Below are 15,537 nucleotides of genomic sequence, written 5' to 3'. Positions count from 1 at the left end.
GTATAAAGAGATAAATAGAGATAGAGAGATACATATATATATGTAGATAGAGATAAATATATATTTAGAGAGATGGATAGATTATTTGTATATGTGTTTCTACTTCAAACATATTGCAAAACAAAACTGAATGAGGCATTGCAATGCATGCCGAGCATTAGCTAGATAATGGAATCTTTTCAATATTAGTATCTCTTATTTTTAAGCTTTTTTCTATATTGCTTTATAGAGTCTAGACTACATAGACCACCAATTTTTAGATATATACAGGTAAATAACTATTCACTGGCAGAACAACGTCTGTCGGGATCTGAAAGTGATATAAATTATTTTGCACACTTGACATTCAAATTAAGTAGACAATTACTAACTACATCTGATTTCGAAAAAGGTCCCCTTCACCCTGTGTTCAGCCCGGGCAACGCCGGGTACTGCATCTAGTGTGTGTGTGTGTGTGTGTATATATATATATATATATAATGAAACGGTACAGATAAAAACTAAAAAAAGAATTAAATTCTATACCCCCGACTTTGGATCTGATTTTCTACAAAGAATTTAATTAAAATACTGCCCTTTGGCTTTTGAGAACTTGACGCAGATGACAGCACCATGGTTAGCCATTTCCGTTCCATTCACGAAATAACTCCTACCGAATGCCGTAAAAGTTTTTATAGCGGTGCACCGAGATTATTGCGAAGGACATTGAAAATCGAAGGGATTGTGTGTATCGTCGTGTCTTCCGTATCGAAGCGACGGTTGTTTCGGGGCGGGATGCGCCTCTCACACATGTTCGCCGCGGCCGGCCGGAGGAGCGAGGATTAAAAAGCGTGACGAGGCGAGACGGCGCCCGTCCGGAATGGGGAAGTGCGTGTCCGCCGACCACGGTCCGCGGCAGTCGCCGCGCCTCTGGTGTGGGTATAAAGGCGGGGCACCGGCCGCAGACCATCACTCCCCAGCTCTTCGACTCCCGTCGGAGCTTCTTCCCCGCCTTCCGGACTCGCCCGCGCCGCCAGCATGAAGAACACAGTGAGTACACCGACTGCGCGCTCACCCGAACACCGCCGGACAGCTCAGAGTTGCTGTCACGCTGCTAGAAATCACAGTAAATTCACGAGTTTTTTTGTCAAGAAGAATTTAACTAAAATAACAGAATCCACGACGTGTTAATTTTCTATCTTCATATACTTCGTTCTAAACAAAGATAAACACACACGTGAACAAAAGAGTGTCCTCGCTGTAGTCTTAACCAGTTATTGACTGTTGTTTTCCTGAAATGCCAAGAATATGAATTTGGAATCATGTTCAAAGTAAGATAACTCTGTGTCAATAATTTAAGATGATAGCCGTATATTTACTTAGATCCCTGGATAATTTGTAAACAGCGTTTTTTTCTCTCTCGTAAACTGAAGGAAAAAATTTTCAACAGTGCACGTCAGATAGATGGCAGACGGTATTCCCTGACACGAACGATACCATATGGTAGGCCCTACCGACAATATGAAAACGAAAATACTTTTTCTCTTCTTAAACTTTTTTTTTCAACATTACACAGATTTGTGGGGGAATATAAACCTCCAGTGCTTTAGGTTATTGAAATCAGATAATTGAACAATTTATCTCAGTCACACATCTTGCTGCCAGGTTGCTGTGTTGTTAGAATAGTGCCGGCTGGCGTTAGTCTCTAGTGTATTTTATTTACTGGATGTCTGTTTGTTTGCTTGGTGTGGCATCACGCCGCACTGTTGCTCACTGAAGCTTAAGGCCACAAAGGGATCTCGTAAATTAAAGTCATGCCTGGTTGTTGGGGATCGAACCCATGACACCACGTCACGCATGCCTTGTTTATAAACTTCGCAAGAAACGCAATAGCTCAAAGATGCAGCACCCGAGAAACTCAGGAAAACTGCGATGATTTTCAAAGCAAGAAAATCGCAGAACATTACTATTCCCACATTTTGAAACTTAAGAACTGCAGGAGAATTTTATTCTTTCGGGATTTTTAACGTTTTAAATGTTTTTTTTCAGATAAGGTTGAGGAATTATTACAAATTTTATTTAAAACCGTCATAATTTTCACGGTGCGATGATTTCATAAGTGGAAACTTGATTCATGTAAGAGGAAGAAAATCAGCCTGCTCTTTAAAATTAGGCCCCTTTACACAGTCGTTGGTTGAGGCAAAGATAAGTATTACTTCATTTGATAATCCCGCGAAAGTTATGCCTAAGTGGTCTACATAGTCAGGGGTGTATTTTGTTAGTGAGGTGGGATGATTAGTACGACGCTCACTGTTGCTTCTGAAAACACGTGTTTTAACCATTTTCACTCTCCTAAAAATATATATTAAAAATGAAATACGGAAACAGTAATACTGTTTATCCCTCAGCGTATTCTGAAATTAGTTTGGTAAGCAGACACTGCACTCATATCTTGAGTAGTTTTTAAATAGCGTGTTTTTTTCTCTGAATTTCTGTGTGCACAGATAGGCGGGACACTTAAGATTTGGTTTTACCTGACTGTGCAAGCTGGCCACAACATCTGTGTTCTTAAAAAGTTTTCAAAACACAACTTCAAACAAAAAATGCGAAAACGCAAGCCGAAACGCCATGAGTTAACATTTGACCCATGATTGAATTGTTTTGTTATATGTAATATATGAACGAAGGAGTGTCTGGAGACACGTTTCTTACTATAGCGTTTCTTGCGTTCTTACGCTCCTTAACGTAATTTGTAATCTCGGACATAGCAAACACGGCCGAGACCCGTACTTACCACTTACCGATTCTCATGTTCCACGAAAGTTGTTCCCATTCGGTGGGAACTGGAAAAAAATCGCAAATTCATTGACGTCGGGTATAGACAGTCTTCTGCATACTCAGGAAACTGCCACCTGTTCATTGACTACTCAACTGTGGAAAGTCTTAAACGGGTTCTCTGTGGTTCTTACATTAGCTTGAAAAGAAATCAGTACCTCAATATGAATTAAATAATTTCATGAATAAATTATTTCCCGAAACATCCTGAGAACAAAAGCATATCATTAATTCATCAGGAAACACCTAATGATACTGTGATTAGATGTTTCATATTATTTAAAAATTAAAAAGATATATTGTTACGAATGAGACAATCAATAATTTTGCTAAATCTCTTCTAGTGGCTGTTAGTGAAAATACTAAATAAATGTAATGAATCGTTTGATAACCTTTACGATTTCTTCTTTTTCCTAACTCATTTATGTAAAAGAACAGTTTTATAACGACACAAGGGCGTACGCAAGGGGAGGGAAAGGTGATGGATGTGGGGGATATATCCTGCTTCCCCTCCGAAATCTTATAAAATATACCTATCATTACCACCAACAAGTGGAAATAATTTGAAAGCAAACAACGGATAAAGTGCGTATGAGACTATTTTTCAATATTTTCCTATAGTAAATAACATATTAGCAAAAATAGCACAGATCTTGAAAATAAAGCTGAATAACACCAACTCTATATAGACTTCTAAATGACACCTACATGGGATGTACATTTTACAGTCTTCATACAACATTGGATGTACTTCGCATTTGTACAAATTGCCCTAGGTTAAAAAGAATCATGGTTAATTGAGTGACTCCTGTTTTTCAGTTGTGTGTTGTCATCTTGGCAGTCGTCGCTTTCACTTCTGCAGAGGAGACCAAGAAGGACACCAAGAAGCAGGAAAAGAGAGGACTCCATGGCCTAGGCTATGGCGGTGGCTATGGCGGCGGCTATGGCGGCGGCTATGGCGGCGGCTTTGGCGGTGGATACGAGTTGTCCAGCTTCGGCGGCCACGGCCTCAGCAGCTTCGGAGGAGGCTCGAGTCTGGGCGGGCACGGCATCAGCAGCTATGGTGGAGGCTACGGCTTAGGCGGAGGCTACGGCCTGGGAGGAGGCATCGGCGTGAGCGAAGGTCACGTGAAGGCAGTGACCATCACCAAGTCTGTGCCCGTGGCAGTGCCCCACCCCGTGCCCTACACGGTCGAGAAGCCCGTGCCTTACCCCGTCAAGGTGCCCGTGCACGTGCCCGTGGACAGGCCCTACCCCGTTCACGTGCCCAAGCCGTACCCCGTGCCAGTTGAGAAGCCAGTCCCCTACCCGGTGGAGAAGCCCGTGCCCTACCCCGTCAAGGTGCCCGTGAAGGTTCCTGTGCCCCAGCCGTACCCCGTGCATGTTCCCAAGCCAGTGGCTGTACCAGTGGCCAAGCCATACGCCGTGCCTGTACCGCACCCTGTTGTGGTGGAGAAGAAAGTACCCATCTATGTGGATAGCCACTCAGCGGGAGGTCTGGGTGGAGGATATGGTGGACTCGGCTCGTCATCTTTTGGAGGTCTTGGCGGCCACGGAGGATTCAGCAGCTTTGGATCATCCCACGAAGGCTTATCTGGAGGCTATGGTCTTGGAGGCCATGGAGGATTCGGCGGTGGTTACAGCAGCTTCGGGTCATCTCTTGGAGGTTTGTCTGGAGGTTATGGTCTTGGAGGCCATGGGTCCTTTGGAGGATACCATCACGACTGAGTTTTCTTGGTGAGAATTTGTATCTTGTAACCTCAGATTTCTGTTCCTACCTTTTTGTATGTATGTAACAAAATTTATGTTTGTTATAAAATGAAATAACCAGAGTAATATAGACAAATGTGTTATTATTTTTGTTTTTTATACCGTCATTACCCTACACACTGCATACATTCTGGGGGTCTAAAATTTTTTTAGTAAGTTGTTCAGAATAGTTACATTTTAATATTAGCTGCTTGAAAAAAAATTGTTTTCGTTATTGCGTGTTTATTTTATAAATATAATTTTTATTACTAAGGTAAATCATTCTTCTACATACATATTTGAAATATTTACAACTTTTTTTAAAAATATGTGAAGTACTTAATGTTTACTTAATTTTTTGTTTTTTATGTCTACTATCTAAGTTTTCCTGTCCAATACTACTCATTACATTCGAAATATATATATATATATATATATATAATAAATCCAAACAAATTTTAGCATTCAAACTCCCAGTTGTAAAATTTCTTGGAGTATTTTCGGATTTTTGCATTTTGAAATTAAAACTTGTTCGATTTATTAAGAAAAATAAACACTCCCAATCGAAAATCCGCTGTGGACTATTATTGTATGATGTAAGACTACTCTTTTAGTTTCGAGGGATTGAAAAATCCTCTAGTTGTTTAATGAAACTTAGTTATTTTAATTGAAAACACTTGCTATCAAGCATTACGTAATATTAATATATATATATATATATATATATATATATATATATATATATATATATATATGTGTGTGTGTTCAAAAGACCACGACTACAAAATCTTTGCACACTGAGACTTTAAACTTTTATGTTGGAAATGTGATCATAATTATCACAACATTAACATAATAAATGAAACCAAAACGTAAATAAAATAAGACCTTATTCATTCCATTTTTAAAGATATTGTAGCTAAACCATCTAAAAAAAAAATGTCTTCATTTCATAAGGTTTATGGACTTTTTAGTTGAAGAACGTAGAGAACAAAAATATGAACTACCATAGTTCAATGTATGCTTAAAGAACATTGCGATGGCCACCAGCTACTATGTTTAACCACACCTTATGACTTTGTTTAACTTGTCATGTTTTTTCTTAATTTTCTTGACATTAGTATTATAGAGGGCTTTTCCTTCCAATTTATCACGATAGTTCTCTATCATTTTTTTCAACAGATAATTACTAAATACCTAATAGTGGTAAAAAAAACATACTAGTCATAATTATGATCAATTACGCGATATTTACAACTCGAAAATAAACTGTAGTAAATATCTGATAAAAAAATTTGTCACCTGTAATCAAATGCCAGGAAGTTGTTAGAAAAAAGTGAGTGAATCTTAAAGTACTTGTCAGTGATGTGTAACATCTAACCTCGGTAACGAGCCTTCAAGGCTTGTAACTTTTGAGAGAGCGACATAAACAACAACTTGTTTATGTATTTTTTATAAGAACAAACAATGTAATGAAATGTCCCACCCTGTAACTTATGGAGGGTCATGGTACAAGCAGGCGTAAAAGGAAAATTAATTATTTTAGCAGTGATGGTTCGATTATTGTTGAGATAGATGGAGGCGTTTCGACGACCAATGTGTACTCAGTCATGGTAATATTTTAATACAACACATGTAAATTATTAATTTTATTTATATTTTAAATATAAGTATCTTTCACAACATATTTATAAAGTATTGTAAAAGCCAGATGACAATATGTCGCGCTGTTCAATGCCGCAAAATATATTTCAAAACACATGTCTGGATGCAAAAAACACAAGTATTTTCCGCACCCGCCGCTAGATTTTGCTACCGGGTTCGTAAACGTGGCTTGCCACCACCACGCACAGATAGCAGCATGTTCACTATGTCGACCATCGAAACTTTTACTCAGAAGATGGAGAATTTAAACTATTAGAAACGGATCCGATAGAAGTGTAAAAGACTTGAAAAAAAACTACCAAACTCCTGCTTTGGACCTGATTTCTGACCAAAAATTTTAATATAAGCCCGCCTTGTTAAATTTCATTAAACAGTTAATACTATAAAGATTGTCTTTGGTTTTGTAAGCTTTGGTACGCGCCATCCGCCACAGATATCAGCACCGTTATTAAAAATTTCCGTTTCATTACTTCCGTTGCATTCACGAAATTTACCCCCTCCCCACTGAGTCTTCAGTGTGGTGATCAGCCGTACCTACCACGTCTGAGGCGTGTGCGCTACACCCGTGGGCGAAGAATGCATCGCATCCTTCAGTTCCGTTAGCCTGGTTGCCCTAGGGGATTATAATCCTCCCCCTCCCCCTGGAAGGTATTTCCAGGCCTACGAAGAGACGAACACCAGTTCCTGTTGGCGTTACTGAAGAACAGGTCGAGTCATGTGCATCACCAATGCATACGACAGTTCTTTGAAGAATATTGTATTTGTTCGCACACTGAGCGGCGTTAGTAAATTTTTCATACCTGTTTTTTAATTTACCAAAGCCTATGTGCCCTGCAAAGTTATTAGTAGCATAATGGCTACAGCACTATTAAGTTATAATAATTAAATTGTCTGTCCGTGTTTTTATTGCTCTTTCATGTGTCCACAATTTGCTCCTCCAACTGGAGTTTAGCTCGACAGTGGATCTCACAACTACTCGATTATTACTACTAGCCTCTGTCTCAACATACTGTTCGCACTACTTACTCGTCCGCCGCACACCTCACCACAGTTACGGATGCATCAGACTTCGCGCACGAAGCCCGTCGCTCGTCGTCCACCATCGCTCACCAAGGGGTCACCCGCCCTCTTCACCTCACTGCCTCGGAGGCTGGCGTCGCTGTTTTCATACCCCTCAGCCCCTTACTGGAATGGTCTCGCACTCCTTCGAAGTGCCGCGTCATCAGCTTTGACTTGACACCCGAAGCTCCCAGAACAATGGGAACAGGCGGGGCTCTGGGAACCTGCCGAACCCTTATCCGGTCTCAATGAGAAACTTCTGAGGAAGGATGATGGGGAGAGGTGGGGTTTGAGACACCATTGCTAATCGGATTAGGCGTGTAGGGGTATTCACCCGTGAGCTAACGGGCCGCTGGCCTGCCTCGTGGCCTCGCCTCTAGTATCGAACTATCAAGGTTAAACCGATTTCTAATTGGATAATGTGTGCTGAAAAACCAAATTGTTGTCGTTCCTCAGACACGCCTCGTAGGTCAGAGATTTGCAGAGCTCTTGTGGGCGATGTGTTCTCGTCCACCTCCTACAATGATAAAGATAACAGTTAACTTTTGGTTGTTGCTAGAAATCTTAAGTTAAAATCACTATGAATTTTGTTCGAAAATTAATAGGGGCTGGGCGAAAAAGGTCTCAAAACAATGCTTTCTGTGTCGGGTATGTGTTCAAGGGTAACAGAAGCTCTCTCAGTAAATAACACACTGTCAGTAGAAAGTATAAAGGTGAAAGATGCCTGAAAAATATCAACAACAAAACTTTTCCTCCTGGAACAAAAGCTATAATATAGATATGTACCCTTTGAATACTGTCACTGTAAAATGTTTCGTACTGTATATGGCCTATGAATTTGACAAGTTGATTCTGTATTATTTAGGCACAACATTGTTTCATCATTGTGATTCAGAAACGATTTCTTGAGGTATGAATTTGAAACACTAACCTTACTTATCACATTCAGGTAATAAATGGTATTAAATGACTATATCCATGGTTAAAAATTTATTTTGTATAGTATTTTCTTGCCTGAAAATGTTTGTGTAGATATGTCTTGCTTCAGATATGCTATATTTGTTGAGTACACACATTGAAGGCGAGTCTTTGATTTCTTGCAGTAACTTTAAATTTGGTCCAATACACAGCAAAATAGAGACAACTCTTGTAAAGCGATAGAATTAAACCAAGGTCAAACATACTTGGTGCAGAATACAGTGTCAAATGTGTAATTGAATTGAATCTTGTCATGATAGTACACAGGAAAATCTGACATAACATAACTAGGTCAGCATGTTGAAATATATACATATTAACATATATACAATTTATTCTATATTTACACAAAAAAAAATTGGACATTACAGACGAACCCTGAGATGAAACTTAAAACATAATTTGGACAATATAACAGCGAGATCATGAATGAACAAAGTAGGCTTTCTATGTCAAAACATGTACTAAGGTCCTTGAAGTTTTCTGTGACAACCGGTGCAAAACAGCATGGTGTATGAACATGAAATTGTTGTAAATCAGATACAGAGTAATCTCTCATCGACATTTACCGGTTATCATTGTTTACGCGAAAAGCTTTGGAAATTATGTAGCAATCATGAAAATTTTATCAAATTTGTATGTGGTTAGTTAAAATATTTTATGTCGCTTTCTCATCTACAGTTTTCAGCTGAAGTGTTATTTGAAGTTACACGAGTTACACATGTGAAAGTTGTGGTTAAACTGACCAACTGTTAAAGATTGCAGTGCATAACATGCGATTATGATTTCAGAAAAAACCAACATGGTGCATCCTTTGGCACGGACCGGAACAGTTCGTTCCAACGCGGCGCCACAGAAAATGACCGCCCGGTGCTCACAGCTACCTACAGTTGCAGCGTCCGGGCGCTTGTAATTAAACTGATGCAATTAACGGAGGGCTGAGTGCTCGTGACGTGGCGCAACTTTTCCCTCCCCCCGCTCTTGCAGACATCGGACACCACCGCTCATCAGCACTCCCTCCCCTCCCTCTTACACCCCCTCTGGCTCTGATCGGGACGGATGCCCTCTTCCCCGCTACTTCGTCGCTCATCGCCGACTCAGTCGTCGACGAATGGGCGGGCCCTGCGACTGGCGTGACTGTAATTAATGCGTGAAGCAAGGTGCATATGTTCCCGGCCTGCAAACGAGCCATGCCTTCTCCTCAACCTAAACCTCAAACTCCTTCCTTTTTCCTGCACTCGTAATTTCCTCCGATTTTGTGGTTGGCATCCCTGTACGAGGCCCGTGATGAAACATCAAAAAAGAAAAGACTGTTTTCGAAATACTTAAACACCCATCTCTAAAAATTAAAATATTTATGCGTTAAAATTCTTTTATTTCTCTTTTCGAAAACCTTTTCCACCCTATGTGACCTCCCAAACTACTCATTTGAAATCATTTATGTTATTTCAAAAAATATATATCCACACTGTCATTATTCGTTTATGGTGTGAATTACATTGTAGAGTTGAAATTATAGACTCGAAATCCATAAAAAAATTAAATTAATGGTACTTAAAAATAAGAAATTAAAAAAAGCTTTAAATATAATTTATGTGTGTGCAAAATACGCGAGATATAAAATAAAGGAAAAGAGTATAAAGTATAGCAAATTTAATAATTACAAACATTCGTGTAAATAGGGCCTACTCCGTGCCTATTGTTCCTGTGATACACACGAAAACTTTCCGTGTACATTTTTTCATTAACTTTCCATTGTGTACCTACCTAACTTCTACGTTTTCCACGTAATACTTTTATTTTTGCACTGAATTTGATGTTTTTCATCCATTTCACTAACTATAAAAAATTATTAGTTCACCATATTTCAAAACTAGTAGTATCAAGGGTGAAAATTAATGTAATAAATAAAATTTTATATATTATATTAATATCTCACTGTAAATTTTCAGAAATCCATTAAATATATTGATATTAAAAGTCACATTTTAGAACTATGAGAAAAAGGTGCTATATTCTTAAATTATTTGTAAATAAATTAATACTTATTATCTCTTTATTTAGCTAAGAGCACAGTGATAAACTATAGTTGACGGGAATGAGACTAACCAAATGTATTGGAATGAATTTGTTTAAATTATTCTGATTTTTTAAGTCGTATTTATATGAGGGTGAAATTTTAGTTGGCAACGAAATACGTTGAAGACACTTGCCCATGCGCGTTTCCCCTCCTATACCGAAGAACCGAAGTCGTCAAAATGATGGACACGCGTGTGCCAGCATACACCCGTATATATTCACTGTCGTAAATATTGAAACAAGCACTTGGTTTATTGGTGTGCCAAATGAAAATTTATGATACTAAAACTATTCTATAATACACTTTGTATGTTAAAATTGTCATGAAAAGAAATAATCATATCTTAAAACTTTAATATATAAGTAGTATAGGAATGGGGCTCCGAGCAAAGGCTTCAGGCTGAAGGTGCCGGTACAGGGGTTCAGGCCGTGGATTCTGACCATCTAGGATGAACTTGACCTTCACCTTCAAAATTCGCCAAAATTCGCCAACATCGTCAAAAATAGGCCAAAATCTGGAGAAAAAAACTGCCAAAAATATTTTAAAAATTTCCCTATTTCGAGGGGAAAATTCCCATTTTAAATAAAAATTTTCCCCTTTTAGTCCTCAAAAATTAAAAAATTCCGAATCGAAAAACCTCAAAAGACTTTTGCCTTATAAATAAATAAAATTCCCCCAGATTACTTAAATTTCCCGTGGATAAGCCGCCTCTAAGCCACCGAGGTCACAACCTTGACCTTGACCTTGATCATAAACAATTCTATAATTTTTAACCAAAAATTGCAATAAAATACTTAGGTACTTCAAATGTTTAGTTAATTAATCGTTTTTCTGTCCTTGGTTCGATTCCCAGCGAGAGTAAACCTTTCAATTTATTAATATAATAAAAAATCTTTAAAATTAAAAAGTAATAAAAATGTCTTACGTCACAACTGACATTTTGAATTATGAAGTCACCGTTTAAATTTTCGTTACGACCACCATCTTTAAAATTCGTAAATTTATGCTAGACCTACAGGAAAATTTGTAAAATTTAAGGAAAAAATTAATGAATAAAATTTTAATATATTATTATTTAAATACACCATTGCAATTTTTGTTACTGTGCCTCCAATTAGTATTTTTGGCATAATTATAAATTTGAATTTGTTAAAAATTCTGTCACCAGTGTTTTTTTTGCTGCAAGAACTTAAACGTTTTCCGCCTTCTGTACACTCCAGTTGAATCTTTTTCAGACCTGTCTCCCCAATATTTCCCAGCATAAATCTAATTTGCCAATCATCTTATGACCCAGCAAGTGCTATCGTCTTATCCCCGCATGGGTGTACATCCGTCACCTGTTATTCTCCCCCGAGCCATGACAAGAACTGCTATACCCTGCAAGCTATCAGAGCAGGCTGTTTCTAAGACCTTGCCAGACGTGAGCACTCCATGGCATGATCTCGAGTCATTTTCACCAATGTCCAGTCACGCCTCCGGGCTCAGTAAAACCTCGTTCCCACTGTCATCGTAGTTTCCAACCCCAACCCCCTCCCCTTCTCCAGGCTTTCCTGGGAACACTGCCCAGAGCACTGACCGGCCACTAACCCCGGCCAGGGTCGGCCTGTCTCAAGGTCTCGACCCTAGTCTTCGAAAGTACCACCTCTGCCCTCTAGTGGCAGAGTTGCGAATTATTTCCCCTGGGTGTTTGAACGCCCGCTAAACGCCTGCCCGCTGGCACTCACGCAACAAACAGTGTCCTGTAGTCCATTCCCAGGCCACCAGAGCGCTGGACTAGTCCCCTCCATAAGCCCAATGCTTTAGCAGTCGCCTCGTGTGAGTCGATCTCTCCTTGTTTCGGACACACCTCAGAAGGTCGAGCTGACATCGGCCAGTACCACCAACTTCGAGATATCGAAGACAGTACTTCTCGACAAGCCCCTAGGAAATCTTTGGAACCTTTCGGTCCGGAAGTCGAAGAGTCCCCCCTTTATTTTTTGATTGACTTCATATTTTAATTACGAGTCGCTGCCGCCCCAAACTTGCTTCGCGCCGCGACAGCAGACTGACCACACCGCATCGTCCGCGAGCCGCACATCAAGACTTCACTCCGGTCGTTGTTTAAAGATGTAATCAGCTAGGCAAGGGATTTAATCCCTACAACTTTAGTAATTTGTAATTATTTAGTCTGTGTACCTCGTAGAAGTAGTTATGCTTCGTTAATAATACTTCGTAATATTTTCTATCTTTTTGAATCATGGAAACGTCCGCAACAACCGCGTGTTCGCGAGTTCCGCACCCTGGCTGGCGCTAGAAGCCATCTCCCTGTATGGTGAGTTTTGACAAACTTTATTCCCCTACCATCATCGTGGTTAGAAGGTATTTTCTGCCTATTTTGCTGTCTGTGAACCACTTCTGAACATGTTTGTTTCGGACCTGTTCACAGACAGGGTCCAAGGGCCGGATGCGGACCTAAGTACACCACCCTCGAGTCCTTACTCTTGCAACCAGGATTACTAAGGCGCCCTGACGGCTCGTTAGCAGCTCAACTTCGGCCGGCAAACTTCAAACCTCCAGTCCTTCAGATTTTTTATGTCTTCTGTATAGACATTAAATCACGATGTTGAAAAGTATACACACACTGGACACAATGGACGCACAGTACGCATAGTACACGCAATGAACACACAGTACACACATACAGTACGTACAGTACACGCAATGGACACACTGAACATACACCGTACAGACAATTGAAACACAGTACAAACACGACACACTTTGGACACATATTACACACACAGGACACGAAATTAACTCATTACACACAAAAAGAACACACAGTACACACATCCAATGAACAAATAGTAGATACACATGGACCCACAGTACTTACACTGAAAACACACAGGATATGCTATGAACAAACACACAATACATTAACATACTGAACACGTAATGAACACGCAATATAAACACACCGAACACGTATTGAACACAAATGTACACACCGAACACGCAATGTACACACAGGAACACGAATTTAGACAACAATTCGGCCAAAAGGAATTACATTAAACGAAAAGGACGCTTTTTTTGAACGAAAATTCGACAAAAAGGAAGAAAATATTACGTAGAGGACTCACATTTTGAACGAAAATTCAACAAAATAAGGAAGCACTTTTTACGAAAAGGACGCACGTTAAAACGAAAATACGTTTAAAAGAAAGTACATTTTACAGAAAAAATATGCACATGAACGAACATTCAAATCAGTAGCATGCAATCGTCAATTTACAATAGGATATAATGCCTCCTACAGTTTATTGCTCTAACAGTGTTTTGACTCCAAGTCATTGGCTCCAAGAGTCTTTACCTCCATCAGTCATTGGCTTCAACAGTCTTTAGCTCCATCCGTCATTGGCTACAACAGTCATTGGTTAAAAAAAAAAATTTCAAAAAATACAAAAAGTTCTGGCTTGGACTAGAACTCTATCTTTGCTCAACAATGAGAAGTTCACAAGCTAGCAGAATCTGTTTTTGTATTTTTTTTTAATTTTTTTAATTTAATTTTTTTTAACTTTTTAAATTTTTCTGGTATTTTTATGATAACAAAGAAAACGCGTGTCGGTTTTCTCTGTGTGCTCCCGATTATTCTTGTCAATATCATGATGGTTTTTTCCGCGTGCTCCCGATTATTCTTGTCATTATTTTGATGGTTTTTTCCGTTGCTTGCGATTATTCCTGTGGTTTCTCCAAGTGCTTCTGGTTGTTTCTAAGAAACCGATCTATGCATGACTGATTTTTTTTACTTAATGAGTCATGTAATTTTATTCAGAGTTAAGTTTAATTAATTGAATTTCTGCTAATAAATCATCACTTGTAATATTTTTATCAGGTGAAATTCAAACTTAAATACCATTACTCAGTCATATATAATAATAAGCTCTGAGACATCTGAGAATCACTAATAATCAAAACAAACTTCCTTCTCCTGGGTGCTTAGCGGAGCCATCCTTCTTTTGGGATCGTTAGTGAGCATCTTGCATCCCACATAAAAGGACTAAATAAATTATGACTCAACACAACAAGTGACGACAAATCATGCCAATAATCGGGACTACTTGTAACAAGTTCTTTTGCTTGAGATAACTTAACTCTCGCTGATGAAATATTAAAAAAATATATATTTAAGTAAAGGATCTAATTTATAACTCTCAGTTTGCATTTGGCATTAGTCTCAGTAACTAATATGGATCCTGATTCTGTCTGTCGCTGTATCGAAAGGACACAGGTGTAATTATTGCAGCAAATAATTAATCTTGAGAAAGAATGGAAGACAACACGAGAAGAATGATTGTGTTAAAAATCCACTACGCAATATGATATGTTTTGCTCGATGTAGCAAGTCGTTTACGCGAAGAGAAAGCTTAAGAAGACATGATAGAACTTGTAACGCTAAGCCTGCGTGCAAGCTAGAGGTCAACGATGGATCTACTAGTCTAAAGAAGAGTGATCTGCATTACGTCAATAATTTTCCTCTCCTTGAAAGAGATTATGTTCATGGCTCTTCCGATCTCCACAAAGAACTTAAATTGAAGGACGTTGATGATTTATGGAAGAATCCTTAACGTGAAAAGTGTGAATACATTTAAGCCGAATTCAAGTAGATCTTTCCTACTTTGTAAAAATGGTGGACTCCTAAAAAGGAAGCATGAAGACAATGAAGAAGCTTCGACATCAATGATATCGAATTCTTACAGTAATCTGGGTGAAGACGATACCTTCTACGGTGATGGCGACAGTGACTCTGAGGTTGATGAGAAATGTAAAGACGGTGATGAAGCACCTAAAACTGACAAGATCGAGGACTGAGACGATGTCCTGAGACCGACACGATGGAAACGTCGTAATAAAATAAATTATCCTGATCAAGCTATTGATGAACACTGGCTCGATGACGAAAGTTACCTTGAGGTTGGTGTTAAAACGGAAGACACCAGAGATCATAATATTTATTATAAACATGCAGGGAAGATGAACGTAGCAGCAGAGATTGATTATATGTCATGTGAAGATCCTAACATATTAGTTTATCTCCTGAGAATGTTGGTGGCATCTGTTTGTAGAGGAAACTACTCGAATATCGACGAACTGCGGAAAGCTGGCTACATACATTAATCATTTGTTTAACTGTCATGTGTGTACTATTG

The 15,537-nt window shown here is 39.0% G+C and overlaps 1 protein-coding gene across 1 annotated transcript; it reads left to right on the top strand.

The window, feature by feature from the left end:
* Window positions 1–953: 953 nt before the first annotated feature.
* Window positions 954–4,670, top strand: LOC134534706 (uncharacterized). The gene is made up of 2 exons (XM_063373183.1): window positions 954–1,029; window positions 3,634–4,670. Exons 1-2 carry the CDS (start codon window positions 1,018–1,020, stop codon window positions 4,540–4,542), a joined length of 921 nt encoding a protein of 306 aa, XP_063229253.1. The 5' UTR covers window positions 954–1,017; the 3' UTR covers window positions 4,543–4,670.
* Window positions 4,671–15,537: the final 10,867 nt, after the last annotated feature.

This window comes from Bacillus rossius, chromosome 8 (genome assembly GCF_032445375.1).
Source record: "Bacillus rossius redtenbacheri isolate Brsri chromosome 8, Brsri_v3, whole genome shotgun sequence".
Taxonomy (NCBI): Eukaryota; Metazoa; Arthropoda; class Insecta; order Phasmatodea; family Bacillidae; genus Bacillus; species Bacillus rossius.
The sequence above is the reverse complement of the archived record's forward strand: the minus strand, read 5'-3'. Positions and strand labels throughout refer to the sequence as shown.